Genomic DNA, 18,698 nt, shown 5'->3' on the forward strand with positions numbered 1-18,698 from the left:
CCCCCCCCACACAGCATGCAAAGATCCTCATAGAAAGGCTACTCAGCGGGGCTCACCATCACCATTTTGCAAACAACTAATCAAGAAGCTCTTTTAGTTGCATTCGTATTCTTCATTTCACATTTCGCTGGAACCTACTGATCCGGAAACCCCTCGCGTCGAGCTCACGTTGACCCTTTCTGACGACCTCGCGTCGTCGACTCTTCACGATGTCGTCGACGCGTTATTCGCAGCCGATGCAAATCTACCAAGATCCCGCGACTTCGTTCGATCATGCACCGATGCCTTCATCAAAAAACGCCTCCAATTCCAAGAAAACCTCGCCCCTACGCCCGATAAAAAATGCCGCGTCGAGGAGGAATATCGTACTTAACCCGCCACGAGTTGGCCCAAGCAAGCAGTCACCGCTGAAGAGTGCTCAGCAAACGTATAGCTCGCCATCGAGAGCCTCCTTCGGCAACAAACTGAATATGGTCCCAATGCCACCCCCCGGAGGACCGGCGTACACCACCGATTCGATGGAAAAGAAACAGCCCTTGATGTCAAAGTTCAAGACAGGTCTAAATGCCGCTCCACAGAAGGCTCTCTTCACCACCTTTTCAAGCGCTTCGGAGAAGGAGAATTACCCACAACCGTATAACCCGCATCTCCAAGCACCATACAGTGATGGAATTGGCGGAATGGGCTTCTCCCTGGAAGGTCTTTACGGCCAAAAGCCCCCGCAAAAGCGATTGATGGATGCCGCACCGATACACGAATCTAGGCCCCTTAAGAGGACGAAAATGGAGGTATTTCAGGAAGGGGTAGACTTTACAGATGGAATGGAACTCCCTTCGCCAGATTCGTTCCCTGCCCTCCGCGATGATGGAACGAAGCCTCCTCATAGCTACGCCCAGTTGATTGGCATGGCTATATTAAGGGCGGCCAATCGTCGTCTCACGCTAGCCCAGATTTACAAATGGATCTCCGATACGTATTCATTCTACGGCGCAACTGATGCCGGCTGGCAAAACAGTATTCGCCACAATCTCAGTCTCAATAAGGCATTTATCAAGCAAGAAAGGCCAAAGGATGATAAAGGAAAGGGTAATTACTGGGCAATCCAACCAGGAATGGAGCATCAGTTTATCAAGGAAAAGACTCGGAAATCCGCTGGCCCCATTAACAATAGTCCAATCCTCTCTGCTCGCCCAACTCCCCCTCCCCCCGAGGTTCCTCATTCACGCGTTTTCAAGCCGTTGGCTGCAGCAGCAACTCAAGAACTGCCTTCGAAGGCAAAACCAATATATACCCAGCCGGAGCCCCAAAACCCTGCGATCCCTGAGATATCTTCTGATGCTACCATCCCAGCCTCGGATGCCTTTCCTGAAGCAGAGGGGGGAGAAGAAACTCAAGAACGTATGCCTGCTTCGCCGCTCATTCACTCCTCACCACCCCCGGCAACTATGCATTCGTCCCCCCCTATTGCTCGCCACGCACCAAGACGACACCATACGCCTCCTCCTGTGCCACCCTTCCCCTCGTCCTCCAGAACTCGGTCACACAAACGCAAGTTTGCATCCATGGATGACAGCGGGTACTTCTCGTCTTTGGACTCTTCTGCAGTACGGCCTCATCGACTTCTAACTTCAGAAGCTGATCGCCCCATAATTAAGCGAGGTCGTGCAGAAGAGGAGATCGCACGCCTTCGTGGCTCGTCCTATGACAGTCCCACGAAAAATAGAACTTGCTTTGCTCCTCCTTCTTCATCTCCGTTACGGAAACCCATTCTAAAGAAGTCGTCTCAGATGCCGCCACCACTTACTCCAGCAGTCAAGCTAAGAGCCCCTGTTCGGCCGCCTCCTTCTGTATCACCAAACACCAACCTCAGGATGCACCGTGATAAGGTTCGAGAAATGGTAGGCTCGCCCCTCAGAGGGGTAACTTGCCTAGACGAAAATCTTCCCTGGAGCCCAGCCTTTAATCTAGACGATAGCGGCTATATGTTTCAAGATTTAACCAGCAATGCGGATCTGGATATCTTCAGCGGCACAAGCGCAAGCTTCCTCAGTGTCCCTGGCATTAGGTCTCCCGAAAAGAGATCCGCGAAGAGACCTCGATTAGACCGGTCACGAGGATTGGGCAACCCCCTGGCTGACATACCGCTTTTCAATCATGGCTTTACCAAGAACACGACTTCTACACCTTCTCTTAAACTGACTCCGAGCATTCATCTGTCAGTATTTGACGACCCAACAGACCAATCCTTTGAGTCAATGGCCTCGCCTACCATGGAATCCCCTAGCAAGTTACTCAACCTCTCATCGCCAACGAAAATTGCTTCGCCAAATTTCAACCTTGAAGCGTTTGGCCTCCGTCAAGAGGACTATTTTGTCGATGATTTTTTGGCTGATGACCTCGACGACTTCTCGGGTGTGGATATTATGCAAGGCTTTCAGAAAATTGGCGCTGCTGCTGGTCAAACTGCCCGGACTACGCCAAAGATAGGCAGCTCTCGGCCAAATTTCGGTCGAAGCTTCAATTCTCGATTTTAAATTGGTGCCTTTGAAACCCATCTGAATGAATGGGTACTGTTGGAGTAGATGAATCACGATTTTCCTAATTATTTTTTTACGCGGCACACTCGGCAGGACGCCGGCGATGACTATTATGACCTTCACGAATTTAGGCGCATCAATCAAACACACGACTGGCAAATTGATATAGCGCTTAAGGGAGGGCGCAAATTTGGGGTGGCGAAAACAATGTAGGGGTGTTAAAGTAGGATAGCCGCAGGGCCTGTGTTCATTTTGTCTATGATAATGATGTCTGGGTATATAAGGGAAGGACTAGGTGTTTTCTCATGCATGCATGATTTGTTTGTGATATTTTCCCAACGGGTTTCTTATGTTGGATGTGCTACGATATGGACGTGGCAATAGGCTCGAGTTATTAGCAAAGGATCAGGTATTTCACTGGCCTTTTGTATAATCTTTCGGCTAGCTTAGCTATGTAGCAAGCATAGACTGGGGAATTAAAACACGTTAACTATTATGGTTACATCTCACTTGATCTCCCGTGATGTTTACGAGGAAGTAAATTAATATCTACGTAGAACCTCGAGGGAACCCGGTCAGGCGTACGCAAACTGAAAAGCTCTTCAGACGACTTGAATCTAGTACAAAATCAAAAGCTTCTCTAGGTATTACTATTATAAACGACGGAAAGCTCCTTTAATTAAGCTACGTTTTAATAATTTTTACCGTCGATTATTAATTATCACAATATTATTTCAAATGTGATTGAATAACTAATATTAATATTATTTTCTTCGACAATCATAAGTAAAATATGCCACCTCGTATTTCAAATTTAGGCCCTGGACTATATATTGTTGAATCCATGTCTACGTAGATATAACATCTAGTAACGTATACAGAAACATATCACATATCGAAGTCTGAGAAATGTGACTTTACAAGTCCTCCGTGAGCAATCCAGGAGTCTTCCGAGGTTTACCCGACACTCGTAGTCACTTTTCGTTAGCCTTCAGCCTTAGTGGCGAGGCGAGGTTGCAACCTTCCATCATAAACTCAAGCCGCAGATTCGAGCCTCAGAAACCACAAACCATACCACATATCCGCGAAGATGCCGAAAGCAGAAGTTGGTTCTACGAAGTACCTAAACAACAAGCTCAAGTCCAAGGGGCTCCAGCGGTTACGATGGTATTGCCAAGTAAGTCTTGATCTCCGTCCTCATATTCGCCCCCGATGCTAACCCAACTCGCCCTCCAGGTCTGCGAAAAGCAATGTCGAGATGCCAACGGCTTCAAGATGCACGTCCAGGCAGAGTCGCATGTGCGACAAATGCTCCTCGTTGGTGAAGACCCAAAGAAATACATAAACGACTACAGCAATCAATTCCAGCGGGACTTCCTGCTACTCCTTCGCACATCCCACGGCGAGAAGAAGGTCCAGCTCAACCACTTTTACCAGGAGTACATAGGCAACAAAGAGCACATTCACATGAACGCTACAAAATGGCCGTCGCTGACGGAGTTTGCAAAACATCTTGGGAGGGAGGGGATTTGTAGAGTGGAGGACGACGAAAAGGGAATACATGTGGCGTGGATTGATAACAGCCCTGAGGCGTTGAGGAGGCAGGATGCCATTCGGAAGAAGGAGAGGCAGGATAAAGGGGATGAGGAGAGGGAGCAGATGTTGATCAGGGAACAGGTTAAGAGGGCTGAGGCGGAAGTTGGGGGGAAGGGGGAGGACGATATTGATGGTACGGAGAGGGAGCTGAAGAGAGAAGGGGACGAGAAGATCAAGCTTAATTTCGGGACGAAGGCTGGGCCGTCGAAAGCAGAAACTTCATCCACTGCTACTGGATCAGATGCGAAGAAAGATTCCGCTTCAGGCTCACCAGCTGCCGAGAATCCTGTCCCGGATGGCAGCGAGCCGAAGGTTTCTTCAGACAAGCCTGCCGACTCCACGGAGACCCCTGCTGCAGCAGAGCCGTCGACTGCTCCAGGGAAGGTGTCGTTGAAGATGGGGTTCTCAAGCAAACCCAAGAATGTGTTTGCCGCTGCGAAGAAGAACGCTCTGGGTGGTAAAAAAGCCGCTGTTATAGAACAACCAAAGAAGATGAGCGAAGCAGAACGGATCATGAAGGAAGAGATGGAGCGGAAAAGACAACGAGGGCCTTCTGGGTTTGGAGGTCCGGCGCAGAAAAAACAACGGTTCTAAAGAGTGATGATATTGATTTGCTGGCGTTTGGCGGGACACGCATTGCTCAGGCGTTGGGGACATGGGTTCTGTCAGGTTGATACCATTTGTATTCTGTTTAGAGAGATCAATCATATTCCATTTATGACTCCTAAAACTCCTATACCGCCTTGCAGTGCTCAATATCCCGTCCTCTAAAATCAAGTATCCATCTTCAGTCATCCATCCATCATCCACGCCACCCAATCCCCTATTAGCCTCTACACATCCAACCCCTCAATCAGCCTCTGTAGCACTCCCATCTCGCCTATCCCAAATAATTAGCATTCACCCCTCGTATACATATATCCAAGGGCCACTTACGGAATATACCGAATCCTCGCCTCATCCTCAATAACAGCAATAACCTCATCACCAAGCTGACCCGAAACCTTCGTCGCATAAACTCCCTTCACATAATTATCCAACCGCTGCCACTTCGCCACCCATGATTTCGAGGGATCCGCGAGCGCGATCAAGCCCTCGAAGACCTGCGATGTGCAGTCCAGGAGCGCGTCTTGCGAGCCTTGGATGTGCAGGAATTCGTCGCAGTTAGGGCACCCTTCGCGGAGGAAGCGCTGGAGAGAGTGGTTAGTTGAGACAGCACGTTGAGGACGGGGAATGAGGGAGGACGGACAGTCTGGGTCATTACTATGGAGCAGACCATGCAGGCGCGCAGGTTGCGCTGCTGGCCTGATGCGACGTAGTTTTCTGTCATGGTGACGATGGATTGATGTGAATATGTGAGTGCGATGTGGTGGGGAGTCGGCGGTTTTGATGGTCTTGAGGTGATGTCGGAAGAGGCTGGTGTTGTAGGTCTAGATCTTGAAGTTCTTTGACGAGGCTGAACTTCTTGGGATCAATCCCCCCTGTGGCGAAGGCCTATGGAGCGCAGTCTAAGGACGCTAAGTTTGGCTTGCGCCAAGCCCAACCTTATCACCCTCCGAGCATCCCCTATTAATTGAAAGCTATGCTTCCAAATATAAAAATAATCATATGAGCGGTTCCAAATGAAACCAAATGAATCAAGTTGACTCATTTAAACGTAGCAACATATTTTGGAAACTTATATCTTGCTTCTATTTCTATAATACAGAATGATCCGACAAACCAACCGCTTCTCTCACTATAGCCATAGTTGCATTGGCATTCTCCCTCGCCCTTCTCGCGCCCTCTCTCTCTACATGATCAAGATAAGCCCCGCCATCCTGATTTAGCACCTGCGCATACTTTTCACGGATGCCCGCAAGGCTCTCCGATATTGTCGTAGCTACCACCTTTTTGAATTGGCCTAGCCCAAGATCTCCATACACGACTGCAAGCTTCTGTGCATCCCTCCCCTCGGCATCGAAATGTGACAGCAACTCGAGTAGATTGGATACTCCTGGGCGAGCCACTGGGTCATATGAAATAGAGTTTGTGGAGTCAGTTAATGCGGACATGAGCTTTTTGTAGATTATTTCAGGTGTGTCTGTAATCAGGATTCTTGACCGGGGGTCTACATGCGATTTGGACATTTTGAGATGTGGTTCTTGTAGAGACATGACTCGTTTGGCAGGAGCTTGGAGGAATTAGTATTTTCCATCCCTCGAGTCGGGAGGGAACACATACACATGATGGTCTTTGGTGCTATTAGATGGGGCCCATATGCGTGGTTAAAATTCGTTACGCACTCGCGCGCGAATTCTAAGTGCTGGCTTTGGTCTTCCCCAACGGGAACATGTGTTGCCCTATATATCGGATCAGAAATGGAAATCAAGGCAAAGTATCATCTTGAGGAACTGTACCTATGAACCAATATATCTGCAGCTTGAAGCACAGGATATGAAAATAACCCAAGCTTAAGTTTTGACTTAGCGCTCTCCTCGAGGGGAGACGTATCATCCGTCAATGAAAGCTTGCTCTGATGGGTAATCAGTCGGGGGTCCAAACAAAACGTTAGGGAAGATATTTACAAACTTTCCACTGTGTCATGCGAGAGAGATATCCCATGGAAGCCGTACAGCTAAGGATCCACATCAGCTCGGTGTGAGCAAAAACCTAGGTTGACACAAATATCAGTATCCGGGCCTACATTGAACTTGGGATATCTATACGTACAGACGATTGATGAAACAAAATCGACCGCTCAGGATCCAGGCCAATAGCCAGCAACGTGGCCAGACCCTCCCTCTTCCATTGCCTTAGCTTCTGCGCATCTTGCGGCAAGGTAATAGCATGCAAGTCAACTATCGAATAGAGGAGTTTGGTAGACGGAGCTGCCGTGTTTTGGAGCTTTACCCATTGTTGTAGAGCTCCGAGATAGTTCCCAAGATGCGGGATACCTGTTGGCTGAATTCCAGAGAAAATCACTTGGTTTGGTGGTGGTTGGCTAGGAGTTGAGATGCTTCGTCGACTGCTGGTGGTCGTGATTGGGATTCGACCAGCGAAAGCACCAGATAAGTTGCACCGATTTAAGCTATGTTTGATGCTACGCCTTGTTAACAGCATTGTTAAAATGGTTTGCGTCTATACGGATTTTGGTTGAAGAACGCGCCATTTATCATGTAGGTTAATTTGAGAGCTCCCGAGGTCTCACCAGATCGCGAATTCACGTGATTCAATTATTCATACCCAGGAACTTTACGAGTACAACTCCGCAGCTCTCATCCTCGAGATACTTGCTGATAGAACTATTACTTCGACAGTTACCACCCGCTCAGGACGAGTTGCACAAAAATTTGGGGGCAGGTACCTCGCAACACACGGGTGCACGAAACAATATGACATACTTCTGGTCTTGCTCTACTCGCAAGTGAACTTCCGCATATGCTGTGACCTTACGGCCACAACCGAGAGCAACAGCTCGCTCGTGTACCCCTAGGTCTGCTTTGATCTACTCTCTGCCAAGTCTCCTTATCCCTCGTTACGCTCCGTATCTGTTTCCCCAACTCGTATCTAGGACATTTACTCTGTAATCTGACCATTCGAACTCCGAGTTCTTACCAGTAGTCCGCCGGAGGAACAATATCCCCATGTCGGGTGTGGAGTATTGTTGTGGTTCGGATGGATTAGTATTGTTTAGCTGCCCGGGTTTACGATCGGCGGCTTACAAATGCATCTTAACAACGGATTTGAAAGCAACGTACATCAAGGCTAATTTGCTCCATTTTATGATACACCTTCAGTTAGGGAGGACGGAAATCGGAAATGGCGAACTAGGGAAATAGTATATAGATAGGAGGGGAGGACAGCACTCAAGCTCTCAACCCTTTCGTCATCATCAGTCTTCTCCGTATCTTCGAATAAATACACACTATTCAAAGCCTCCGCATTGCTCCTTTGGAATAACAAGAAGATGTCTTCTACGACTTATCTCATCACCGGCGCAAACCGAGGTCAATATCCCCAACTGAGCTTGATCCAGAATGAAATCTAACCTATTCTTTTAGGCCTGGGCCGCGGGCTCCTTGAAGCACTCATCCAACGCCCAAACACAACCGTGATAGCAGGCGTCCGGGACCCCTCCAACGAGTCCTCCAAATCCCTGGAATCATTGAAAACCGCTTCGGGGAGCAAAGTCATCACCGTAAAAATAGACTACAACTCCCTGTCCACAGTCAATGAAGCCATCCAGGAACTCCAATCCAAACACAACATCACATCCCTAGACTTCGTTATCGCCAACGCCGGAATCTCAAACTGCTATGCCACCGCCGAAGCCACCCCCCTAGACCAAATCCGCGAGCACTATGAAATCAACGCCGTTGCTACTGTCGCACTTTACCAAGCTACCATTGCACTGCTCAAGAAATCCCCAAAACCGGTATTCGTGGGTATGTCGTCGGCGATTGCTAGTATTGGCGATATGGAGAAGGTCCCTGCTATCACCACCGCGTATGGTATGAGCAAGGCTGCACTGAACTACCTGGTTCGCAAGATCCACTTCGAGAATCCGGAGTTGGTGGCTTTTGCGATTAGTCCTGGGTAAGTCATGAGTTGCTGGCTGAGCTTTTGAAGATTGACAAATGTGCTAATGGGATGTGTGTAGATGGGTCCAGACTGATATGGGAACTTTTGGGGCGAAGTCCCATGGAATGGAAGACGCACCTGTTACTTTAGAGCAGAGTGTTGAAGGCATGCTTAAAAAGGTAAAATTTCCCGGAAACCGGCTTATTATTGATATTTACTAATGTTATGGGATAGTTTGATGGGGCTACGAGGGAGAAAACTAGCGGTACCTTTCAATCATATGACGAGGCGACTTTCGCGTGGTAGAGATGGATTGTACTACACAATGTTAGAAGATATATCTCACCTTACGGATTTGGAATATAGGTATGATTATATAACTTATGGTAAATCATACGGACACGCAGTGGTTAAATTGTACCCCCAATACACCTGGGGATGGCTTGGAAATAACATTTCAAATGCATGATATTTATTTAATATCTTCCCTACCTCTGCTTTGCTATAAAATATGATGGAATACATTTTTAACCATCCCCATCCCATTAATCTTCCTATATTCTGTTTTGGCGTCACGGCTGTAGGGTATGGAGAGAACACACTCCTAGCGCGCGAGGCACTATGTATAGTTCGAAGCTTGCGGAGTAAAAGTGAACCCAGGAAAAGAAAGCTCAAAGTACTATGAAATACCAGACTAGCTATTAGGGGAAGTGAGGGTTTTGAGTGTATCGATGATGGTAAACTATGATTGATGTGCTTTCTAATAGGCTTCAAAACCCACCGCAAGATCTGGCTAGATAATATCCCCAGATATTCTCATAGTAACATTCCAGTTAGTTGCATTAACTAAAACTTGTTCGTTGTAGCGGCAATGGTTGTTATATAGTAGTAGTATTCGGGCATCCAATCTTTTACATTGTATTGTTCTTCCCAGCAAGTTCCCACTCAGTATGCAGCTCCCTACCCTATATATCTTGCACACCAACACCTTAATGTTACACAAAATGTACACCCAAGGATGCGCCTGACACGGGGGGTGACTGCAAATCCGTTCCCAGGCTTCTCCTCCATACATCCAACTAAGCCATTCATAAACTAAAACGGCGAAGGAGGCTTGCTCAAGGGAGCATTTCCGTGAGTTGCAGAGCGGAAATTCTCCTTGTTGATAAACTCCATGATAGTCTCCGTAGTCATGCGCTTGCCACGATTCCGGCTCCTATCGATGCCCACCTGTTCCCAAGTTTCATTCACAGTATCCTTCATCTGCTCCATCTCGATATCCATGTTCTTCCCCACATCTAGTAAACACGAAGAAGTTAGAGACCGCGCTGTAAAGAGAGGAATTCTCGCGCCTCTTACCCAGTTTCGAAAACTCGAAAACATTAGCCTTCATACCAATCCCATAGTAGGCATGCTTCCTCAAGAAAGCCAGCCACGCCTCCACTGTCTCGGGATTCCCATCCTTAATCTGAATCAACCGCCTCACAGTCCTCCTCTCAAAATTCTCCTGCGACTTCTTGAAAATGAAACTTGATCTGGGTACTGTCCACCGCTCGACGATTCGCGGTAGGGGGACTGGGCCGTAGGCAGGCAGGCCTAGGTAATACGCTGCGCGGAGAGCGAAGTCGCAGAAGAATTCGAGATTGCGGACGCTGTAGGAACGCAGTTGGAGATCACACGAGGGGACACCATATTCGGCTTGTCGGCGGAGAGGGCGGAGGTAGACGGCTTGGACGCTTCGTGGTAATCGGAAATCTAGGCCCGTTTCCGAGTCTTTTTCTAAGGGTTTGCTTGATGCCAGGTCTTGTGCTTCGGCTGCGCTGGCTCTGTGGTTGGGTTAGAGAAGAGTTTGGTGTTAGTTGGGAAGAACGTACGCTGGCTGAGAGGTTTCGTTCTCTGGTGGAGGAGGGCTGCAATGATTGTTAGTCTACTGCCTTGCAGAAACCTAGGCCTTATTACCTTTGCTGCTTTGGCGCGCGAAGTGTCCTGAGTTCAAGTTAGCGTATGTAGAACTGGTATCGAGGTTGAAATCGTACTCTGTCTCGACCTGTTGGATCCCTGGAGGAGGGGTGCTACACGACGTCAATTTGCGAACCCCCGAATATATCATATAGTCCCCATACGTTAAATCCGAATTATATCTGCACAGAACTCCTGCCCTTGGTGGGTTGGTGGGCCGCTGTATTCTACCGTGGTGGGAAGCTGGTATGAGCGGATTGGCCTGCAATTGATTAGGATAGGACTATCGTGCGCGGGTGAAGGCAATGGGGAACTGACTGCTGCCGATCGAGTAAGTATGCGCCATGGCAACCGCATTGGAGCTGATGCGGCCATGTTGGATGGATTGGGAGTTCGAGGAGTCCTGTTTGTCGCTGTCGAAGCCAAAATTATTTGCTCAGGTCGCGAACTCGGCTGTTGCCGCGGCCGCATTCCACCACAGCACTCACTCGCTCAGCACCTATACACCAAGTCCGACCTTAATAAATGCTTACGACAGAGTTGCTAATATTTTAATCACGAGTTATATATATTACTCTAGGTACGAACTGTGGCTAATGTTTATAACCGCCTCCGGGCTGAGGAAGTAATCGAGCAAGTACGGACCATGATCCCTTAATTACAGGTACGGTCGGCCAAACAGCATACACGGGCTTCGAAAATATGTAGGAGATTTCAGGTCATCATAACTCGTTCAAAAAGTATCAATTTGGTAGCACTACATAGTATGAATTTACTACTCGTACGAGGATTGAGAGGTAGTTCTGGACCTTGGTGTAATGCTTTCGGCGTTCTTAACCCGCCCATCCACCTAAGATCCACCCAAGATGCCTCTACGGCGTGATATGGGATTTCTAATAATGGTGCCAAAATCCAAACCCGCGAAGGAATTCGCGCTTTTGCAATAGCAAGATGTTCTTATTGATCCTGATAATTTAAACCTGGCTAAATTTGTTAGCTACGAAGCCAGGAGGAAATGTGGGATCCTTACGTTCTGGGTTTGAGCTTGTTAGGGTGTCCAACCTCTCATAATCTCCACGCCACTGTGCCCGTAGACCCCTCATAAGCATGAAGCTTATATTGTCCTCGGCAGCTGATGTGACGGGCGCCTGAGCCATTATTTCAACTCAGAAGACGGGGTCAGTTTTGGATACTTCCATTAAAGACGGGATCGTTCCTGGAAGATATCATTGAGACGATAGAAGGCCATTGCCTCCTAATCCTCAACCTTTCGTGCCACGTCTCAAGGACCTCATTTTCTTGTAATGAGCCTTCTTGCCACTTGTCTTGGCAGCCTGGATCTCATTGTATTTGGTCTTGAAGCGCTGAGTAGCTCTCTCGCCCTCAAGCACCTCTTCAACCAAGGTTCGCTTCCGATCCTTGTTTGATAATCTCGCGCTGAAGAATTCTGTTGGCCCTTCAATGATGGTACCGACTTGTGAGAATTCCGGTATCTCTTGCTTTGAACCCTCCTTCTTGTAATGCCGCTTTGGGTCCAGAACCGATCTCATTTTGAGTAGTTGGAAGTCTCGTTTGAGTTCCGGAGTCAAATTTGTTCGTGGGAGGTCGTACCAGCTGGCACCAGCAGTAGCTTTCTTCATCTATCAATCTAATTAGCAGCCATTGCAGAAAAGGCAGGCCAAAAATAGAATAATATTTGTGTTTTCTCAGTGTAACTATGAAATTAAGACATCATGTGGTGCAGAGTAGCGCCCAAGACGGGGCTAGGTTCCGCGTCAAGTATTGTTTGGGTTAATTTTCCTCATCGAAAACAGAATTTGTGCATAAATAAATGTAAATGTAAATGCTCACCTTAGCTGCTCTCTCTCTGACCATGACCGGATCTTCGACTGTCCTGAACCCATTGGCTAGTTTCCGTTGCTCGGGATTCACGAGTTTCGAGGCATCGACCTGAGCACCTTGGGCCGTTTTGCTCACGAATGGAACTAGAGGATTCTGGGGTGCAATCTTCGGAAGTCTGGAAGAGGCAGCGAATTAGCACGGGGATGTAGATAGTTGGAGGGGTGGACGGGTGGAGGATTTGGGCTGCATACTGTTGGAGAGCTGCCAGCGAGCTGGCTGCGGTATTTCCCTTGATATTCCCTTTGGCGGCCCTCAAGCGCTCCTCGGCACCCCTGAGCAATTGCTGGAGTTGAGCATCAGAAAGCTCCTCTTCAGCCATGATGTCGGATGAAATACTAAGTATTTGGTGTGGTGGTCCGAAAAAGCTGTGGAAGCTGCAAATGGAGAAAATTGGTAGCTTGCTCGCTTAGGCCTTTTTTTGCGTCGACGCTAGTCCGCTTCGAGCCATTTACCAAAAGTCGGTGACGGGGACACTACGAAAAAGCGAAAAAGACGAAAAGGCGCAGCAGCGGGATCGTCTCAGGGAAGTGTACGATGATGTCGACGGTGTATAAGATTAGCTTGATTAGCATGATATGATGATGTATTGGGGCAGCAGAGGACGGTGAGGCTTCACTGTTCTATTCGCCGACAGGACGGCGGGACCGACGGGCTTGGGCACTGATGGGAAGCTGGCGGGAGGTTGATTGTATCGCAACGGCGTCTGGTACTTGCTGCTACGTAGTAACCACCAAGTATAATACTGTACAGACTGGAGAGACTGTACATACGTACCATCCCAAGTACCTTCGACTCAGCCTTGTTGCGGCGGTGGAGGTCAAAGTGAACAACACATAACTCACACACCCACACCCATCGCTCATCCATGCCACAACGCTGCCCAATGTGAATTCATCGTCGCCCATTTTCCCATATAAACCGTGGCTGTCGGTGTCGGTGTTGGGCCATACATACATCATATGCCATACACCATACACCACACACCATCCTCGACCCTTCATTGCCTAGTATTACATTCCAGTGGGTGATACTCTATAGCCAGTGCCAGTGCCAGTGCCAGTGGACTCGCTTTGTTTTGCTTTGTGCCCAGTCGCCGCCGTCGCCTGTCGCAAATCCCTTGGGCCCCCCGAGACCACTGGAGACTTGGAGAGCCAGTCATCAACCTCTCTGCGAACCCCCCCAACGATCCCCTATCGCCCTATCCGACCACTGAACAACATCATCCAAAAGCTCGACCAAACAACCAATCACGCCCCGCCAATCCCCGAAGCTGTCAACAGTCGCAGCTTCGAGAGAGTCGCCAGAGCGTCGCGCAAACAGACCTCGCCCGGTGACACCAAGCTGCCATTGCCCTCGAACGATTACACCGTTTGCTCCCTATCCCCTAGGTTATATCCTTCTCGGACCGTCAGCTTCCGCCGCTGCGCTGAACCGCAGACAACTGCACTGGCGATTCGTTCCCAGAGCCTCGTCGCCCGCCGAGTGTCAAAACAAAAGAAGAATTAATTGCCTTACTGCCCTCGAGACCTGAGCTGCAGCTTCATTGGACGCGATTCCGGCTGCATCGAACGTCTGCTGCAGGTACGAACCAGCAAGAACACACCCTCCAGCCCTTGAAAGGCTCCCAGCAAGGAGACCGAATCGACTCCGAGATGGATTCGCAGAACCCACCCACTTCGTCCCACGGCCAGCAAGGGCAACGCGCACAGCCGGTGTATGATACCAATCATGGCGGTCACTATGGTGAGTGCCCTTCCCTATCCCAAGCAAACAAACACAATTCGGACGCACAGAAAACCTCGTCTAGAGGATCCATTGGCTAATCCCGTGCTTTGCGACAGGTGCCAGCGCCGCGGTATGTCCTCTTGGAGGTGTTGCGCAAGCTTGCTCTCGACTGACCGTCCTATTTAGCTTGCGGCTCACGGCTATGCGCCCGTTGCAGAATTCTATACTGGCGCGTGGGCAAATGTATGAAAGAAATCCCCCCCTTTAGGTTGCTTGGTACTCAGTGCTATATGTTATGCTATGCTACGGAATGGAGAGCTGATGGGTGCGATGCGGGGCTATAGGTTAACCAAGGACTCCACGGCACCTACAAAGATATCCTCACCACCTACTGGCAGCACATAATCAACCACCTCGAAACCGAGACACATGATTACAAGCTGCATCAACTGCCGCTGGCGCGAATCAAGAAAGTCATGAAGGCCGATCCGGACGTGAAGATGATTTCCGCAGAAGCGCCTATCTTATTTGCAAAAGGCTGTGATATCTTCATTACGGAACTCACCATGCGCGCCTGGATACATGCGGAGGAGAATAAGCGCCGGACGCTTCAGAGATCAGATATCGCATCTGCGCTGGCCAAATCAGACATGTTTGATTTCCTAATCGACATTGTTCCCCGCGAGGAGGCTGCGTCACACGCAAAGAGAGCAACGGGACAAGGCGCTGCCCCACCCCAGGGTGTCCCTGGCCCTGCTCCTGGCGCTGCCCAGCTTCCTCCTCAGCATGCGAATATCCCGCAACAACCGGGCCACCCAGCTCAGCAGCACATGCCCCCACAGCCAAACTATGGTCTGAACCCGGCGCATGGCCTTGCTCCTGAACAGGAATACCCTCAGCAGCCAAACATGTATGGGGCCCAAGTCCAACCCGGTCCCGCTGCTCCATATGGCGCTCCGGGCCAGCAGATGTACAACGAGATGGAGGGGATCTATGGATATCCTCCAATGCAAGCGCAACAGGTATGCCCGCAAACCCCCATATATTGTTGAGAAAGCACATCGCCTGATTTCATGCTGACCTCTCTATAGCAAATGTACCACGTGCAGCAACAGCGCCCACAAGATCCCTCGGTCGGCCATGACGCAGGACATAGCTATCCGCGCAACGACGGAGGGGAGGGCGATGTTGATGCTGAGGGCGAGCGGGACTATGAGGTCGGCTAACCGCGCTGTCCGTCTGTTCACGAGGTTCGTTTTCTTTCATGGTGTCCTATCCCAGTTGTTGGAGTTTTTGGATGGAAATAAGTTACCCCTATCCGTATATTGTAGCAAGATTTGTTTGAGAGCTTTGTTAGAGGTGATTCCTGGTTCGAAGAATATGACAACCCCAGATTGCATTGATTGGCACCGCTCGTTCCGTACTACTGATGAGATCTTGCAAACCTTCGAAGTAATGAATACGATGATGTTGCCCTTCCCTTACTTCATCCCAAACCTTGATGAGAAATTAGCAAGACGATCTGTCCTCGTCCCCGTAGGGCTCTGCACCGAATACGTAAGTCTGTATCAACGCTAGTTAGCAAAATCCCCCAACTAAAATAAGCACAAGCCATACTTCTCTAAAATCTGCGGTCCATTCATCGCATCCACCCTGCCGAACTTCTTGTTCCTAATACTAATATCATAAAACTCCTCAGGGTTCTCTGTCTGCATGAGCAGGACCGTCTGTTGTAACTCATCCAAGTTTTCCTTCAGGATGGGCGCGTTCTCTAGGCCGTCGACGAAATCGCTGAGGTGGGACACATCTTTGGCGAGGGCGGCGGTGCCGTTGGGGTTTATTTTCTTGACTGAGGGGGAGAGGGGGAGGGCCTGTTTGTGGCGTTAGTTGGAGATTGGTGGAAGGGGAGGGAGAATAAGGGGGGTATCCTACGAGAATCATGTTTGCGGCGTGAGAGAGCGCGTCGAAGTAAATCAGTTCTTTGATCTCTCGAGGGAGGCCTAGGAGCGTGGAGTTCATGATGTTGGATAGGTAGCGTATGAGTGTTTGCATGTAGTTGCTCGGCTCTGTTTCCAGTGTTGGAGCCATCCTGAATAATGGAACGCGATAATTAGTAGGGGGCACCGCAGCGGAATTCTTGTGCATGGTTGACGTACCAGTCATACTCAGCCGTTTCAACCAAATCGTCGATCTTCGAATTCACCAATTCGAATATCCGCTTTTCCGCCGTCTTCTTATTGCTCCGGAATTCTTCGGTCGCATCGAGAATTATTGGCCCGCCGGCCGAAGTCGAGGATCGGGCTGCGATGAGCAGTTGCTCCAGCTCTTTGCATGCTATTTCAAAATGTTCGAGATTGATGAGGATTTGTACGATCTGGCCTAGGTATTGAGAGCTGAGCCTCTCTACTAAGGACTTGCAAACTTTTTCGGAAAGTAGTTCATCTAGGGACTGTAAGGGAGGTATCAGCACTTCATCCGAGGATAGATGTTGTAGATGAGCATATACCTTTTTAAGCGCCTCGTCAATTACATTTGGCTGCTGGAAATGATCGTCGGAGAAGAAATAAAATTGATTAAGGAAGTTCCGGATATCGATGCAGCAAAGAGGGTACATTTGCGAGAAAGGCAATACACATGGGAATCTGCGAGTTGATTAGCAGCTTTCTTGGAATGGCTCGAGATACTTACGTGAGCTCTTCTCTTGGCATCTCCGGCGTAAACCAACTAACACTAACGACTTTGTCGTACTTGTCCAAGTCACTTATGGGCATGGGCATGTAATCGTCGCTGGATACAATCTAATGGGCGTCAGCAAATAGTCCGCGCAGGTCTTAATTCGGCATACCTCTTGGAAGTCATCACTGAATCTTTTCTTGAGTAGTTCTGCGTATTTCTCGAAGAGCTTGAGCAAGAAATTGTCGAGTAATGCCACAGAGTAGCCCCAGCCCTTGATACGAAAATCAGTATACGATTCGGACTCGCTCTTGGATAATTCTTACATCCATGGTCTGTATAAATAGGGCAATGACACCCTTGATCTTGAGTAGCACCTCCGCATTGTCAACCTGATCTAAAGCCTTCGTAATCAATTTAACTGTAGTATTGCACATTGAATCCCAGAGTTCATCGACCTGTATTTGATCAGTCTATTATCACTTTTCTCCGCGGGTAAGCTTACATCAACAGGAGACCGAAGGCTGTGAGCTCTCCTCGTCGTAGCCTTTTCGATAATGGCAAAACCAGCGATCCCTTCTAACAAACTGCTGAGACTGTTCTCGTTATCCTCCAGGAGGTTGACTGAGCTTGGTAACAACAATTCCTTCTGTTGCCTCCTAGTTGCAGCGTAATCTGCCCGGAATTTATCACTTTGACCGAGTGCTTCATGAATGTGCAGGCACTCGAATAGTGGTGTGAAGTCGACCTGCAACTCCTCATTATCAAGGACATCAAATTCCTCGCTCTCGTCAAATACCAATTCAATGGCAGAGTTGAGCTTAAAATTTTGCAAATACGGGTTCCCTTCCATACGCTCCTTCTGTCGTGTTCGTCGGAGCTCGGTATGGTAGAAGGCGACCTCGCCCAGGAATTGAGATGTCTCTCTTATTCGGAAAAGCCAGGTATTAAGATCGCTCATGACAGCTTCGGATATAGCTTTTTGGGAGGCAGGGATGGACTTTTGTATTATATCGGCCAGCCGATGTTGAGTCGCATATTTGTTTTGAATTGTAGGGATAAGATGTTCGTTCTGGAGATCATCCAGAGCTTTCAAGGCAGCATAGTATTGTTTCTTGCGGATCAAATCATGAGCCTGATTGACAGCGTGGAGAACCTTGAGGGATTCTCTCAGCGCTTCGGACGCCTCGGCGATGTTCTGGCGAACCGCGCTTGTATCAACCAGCGCGCCCTTCTGTGCAGCTAATTTCTCGGTGCTTGATTGTATGGATTGATTGAGTTTCAAGATCTCTGTTGTGAGCGCCGTGGTTCCCTCCCTAACCTGCTGCAACTGATTAACAGATTGCAGAAATTCTTCATGCTTCGTCATCCCAATCCGTTCGATATCCCCTTCTCGCGCATCAGCATATTGCGACAAGCTCTGCATGAGCCCCTTCGTTCGACCTGAGTTTGTGGCATCTTTGAGCGCGGGAATTAGCTGGTCTAGGTAATCGTTATCGGAGGAGGAGAGGATAATCTATAGACTCCTTGTTAGCCTGGGTTTAGAGTGATCGGAGATCAGGGCAGGAGAAGGTACCTCCTGTGCGGCAACTCGATAGTCGTCATATTGGGGAGCTTTCCGAGGAGCCATGTTTGTGCTTGGGACTTGGATGGGCCCCTATAGGGATTGTAATTTGCGACTGTGATACTTGGTACATTCACGGGCTGATGTGATATTTGGCTTCGCCGCCCGAATTACAAGGC

At 48.9% G+C, this 18,698-nt stretch overlaps 9 protein-coding genes across 9 annotated transcripts; 4 read left to right on the plus strand and 5 right to left on the minus strand.

Moving 5' to 3' along the window:
- Nucleotides 1-209: 209 nt before the first annotated feature.
- BP5553_06994 (Winged helix DNA-binding protein) lies at nt 210-2,534 on the plus strand (the record flags this gene model as incomplete). The annotated part of the gene is made up of 1 exon (XM_032015617.1): nt 210-2,534. One exon carries the CDS (start codon nt 210-212, stop codon nt 2,532-2,534), a length of 2,325 nt encoding a protein of 774 aa, XP_031867886.1.
- A 1,093-nt stretch (nt 2,535-3,627) lies between these two features.
- BP5553_06995 (C2H2 and C2HC zinc finger) lies at nt 3,628-4,727 on the plus strand (the record flags this gene model as incomplete). The annotated part of the gene is made up of 2 exons (XM_032015618.1): nt 3,628-3,714; nt 3,774-4,727. The coding sequence occupies 2 exons, from the start codon at nt 3,628-3,630 to the stop codon at nt 4,725-4,727; spliced, it is 1,041 nt and encodes a 346-aa protein (XP_031867887.1).
- Nucleotides 4,728-4,982: 255 nt separating this feature from the next.
- BP5553_06996 (Transcription elongation factor SPT4) lies at nt 4,983-5,463 on the minus strand (the record flags this gene model as incomplete). The annotated part of the gene is made up of 3 exons (XM_032015619.1): nt 4,983-5,013; nt 5,070-5,323; nt 5,383-5,463. The coding sequence occupies 3 exons, from the start codon at nt 5,461-5,463 to the stop codon at nt 4,983-4,985; spliced, it is 366 nt and encodes a 121-aa protein (XP_031867888.1).
- Nucleotides 5,464-5,830: 367 nt separating this feature from the next.
- BP5553_06997 (Uncharacterized protein) lies at nt 5,831-7,235 on the minus strand (the record flags this gene model as incomplete). The annotated part of the gene is made up of 5 exons (XM_032015620.1): nt 5,831-6,306; nt 6,357-6,475; nt 6,533-6,648; nt 6,705-6,785; nt 6,846-7,235. The coding sequence occupies 5 exons, from the start codon at nt 7,233-7,235 to the stop codon at nt 5,831-5,833; spliced, it is 1,182 nt and encodes a 393-aa protein (XP_031867889.1).
- An 847-nt stretch (nt 7,236-8,082) lies between these two features.
- Nucleotides 8,083-9,002, plus strand: BP5553_06998 (NAD(P)-binding Rossmann-fold containing protein; the record flags this gene model as incomplete). Its single annotated transcript, XM_032015621.1, has 4 exons — nt 8,083-8,122; nt 8,177-8,711; nt 8,776-8,875; nt 8,931-9,002. The coding sequence occupies 4 exons, from the start codon at nt 8,083-8,085 to the stop codon at nt 9,000-9,002; spliced, it is 747 nt and encodes a 248-aa protein (XP_031867890.1).
- A 789-nt stretch (nt 9,003-9,791) lies between these two features.
- On the minus strand, nt 9,792-11,030 carry BP5553_06999 (uncharacterized protein; the record flags this gene model as incomplete). The annotated part of the gene is made up of 7 exons (XM_032015622.1): nt 9,792-9,994; nt 10,056-10,522; nt 10,571-10,606; nt 10,656-10,682; nt 10,733-10,768; nt 10,820-10,917; nt 10,974-11,030. The coding sequence occupies 7 exons, from the start codon at nt 11,028-11,030 to the stop codon at nt 9,792-9,794; spliced, it is 924 nt and encodes a 307-aa protein (XP_031867891.1).
- Nucleotides 11,031-11,917: 887 nt separating this feature from the next.
- BP5553_07000 (Uncharacterized protein) lies at nt 11,918-12,876 on the minus strand (the record flags this gene model as incomplete). Its single annotated transcript, XM_032015623.1, has 3 exons — nt 11,918-12,295; nt 12,507-12,672; nt 12,749-12,876. The coding sequence occupies 3 exons, from the start codon at nt 12,874-12,876 to the stop codon at nt 11,918-11,920; spliced, it is 672 nt and encodes a 223-aa protein (XP_031867892.1).
- A 1,333-nt stretch (nt 12,877-14,209) lies between these two features.
- Nucleotides 14,210-15,508, plus strand: BP5553_07001 (Nuclear transcription factor Y subunit C-4; the record flags this gene model as incomplete). The annotated part of the gene is made up of 5 exons (XM_032015624.1): nt 14,210-14,300; nt 14,399-14,412; nt 14,469-14,525; nt 14,627-15,304; nt 15,374-15,508. 5 exons carry the CDS (start codon nt 14,210-14,212, stop codon nt 15,506-15,508), a joined length of 975 nt encoding a protein of 324 aa, XP_031867893.1.
- Nucleotides 15,509-15,763: 255 nt separating this feature from the next.
- BP5553_07002 (uncharacterized protein) lies at nt 15,764-18,585 on the minus strand (the record flags this gene model as incomplete). The annotated part of the gene is made up of 10 exons (XM_032015625.1): nt 15,764-15,845; nt 15,900-16,153; nt 16,215-16,371; nt 16,439-16,731; nt 16,789-16,924; nt 16,971-17,080; nt 17,128-17,229; nt 17,282-17,413; nt 17,461-18,471; nt 18,532-18,585. The coding sequence occupies 10 exons, from the start codon at nt 18,583-18,585 to the stop codon at nt 15,764-15,766; spliced, it is 2,331 nt and encodes a 776-aa protein (XP_031867894.1).
- Between the last annotated feature and the right edge of the window lie 113 nt (nt 18,586-18,698).

The sequence above is a fragment of the Venustampulla echinocandica genome, assembly GCF_003357145.1.
Source record: "Venustampulla echinocandica strain BP 5553 chromosome Unknown scaffold_5, whole genome shotgun sequence".
Classification (NCBI taxonomy): domain Eukaryota; kingdom Fungi; phylum Ascomycota; class Leotiomycetes; order Helotiales; family Pleuroascaceae; genus Venustampulla; species Venustampulla echinocandica.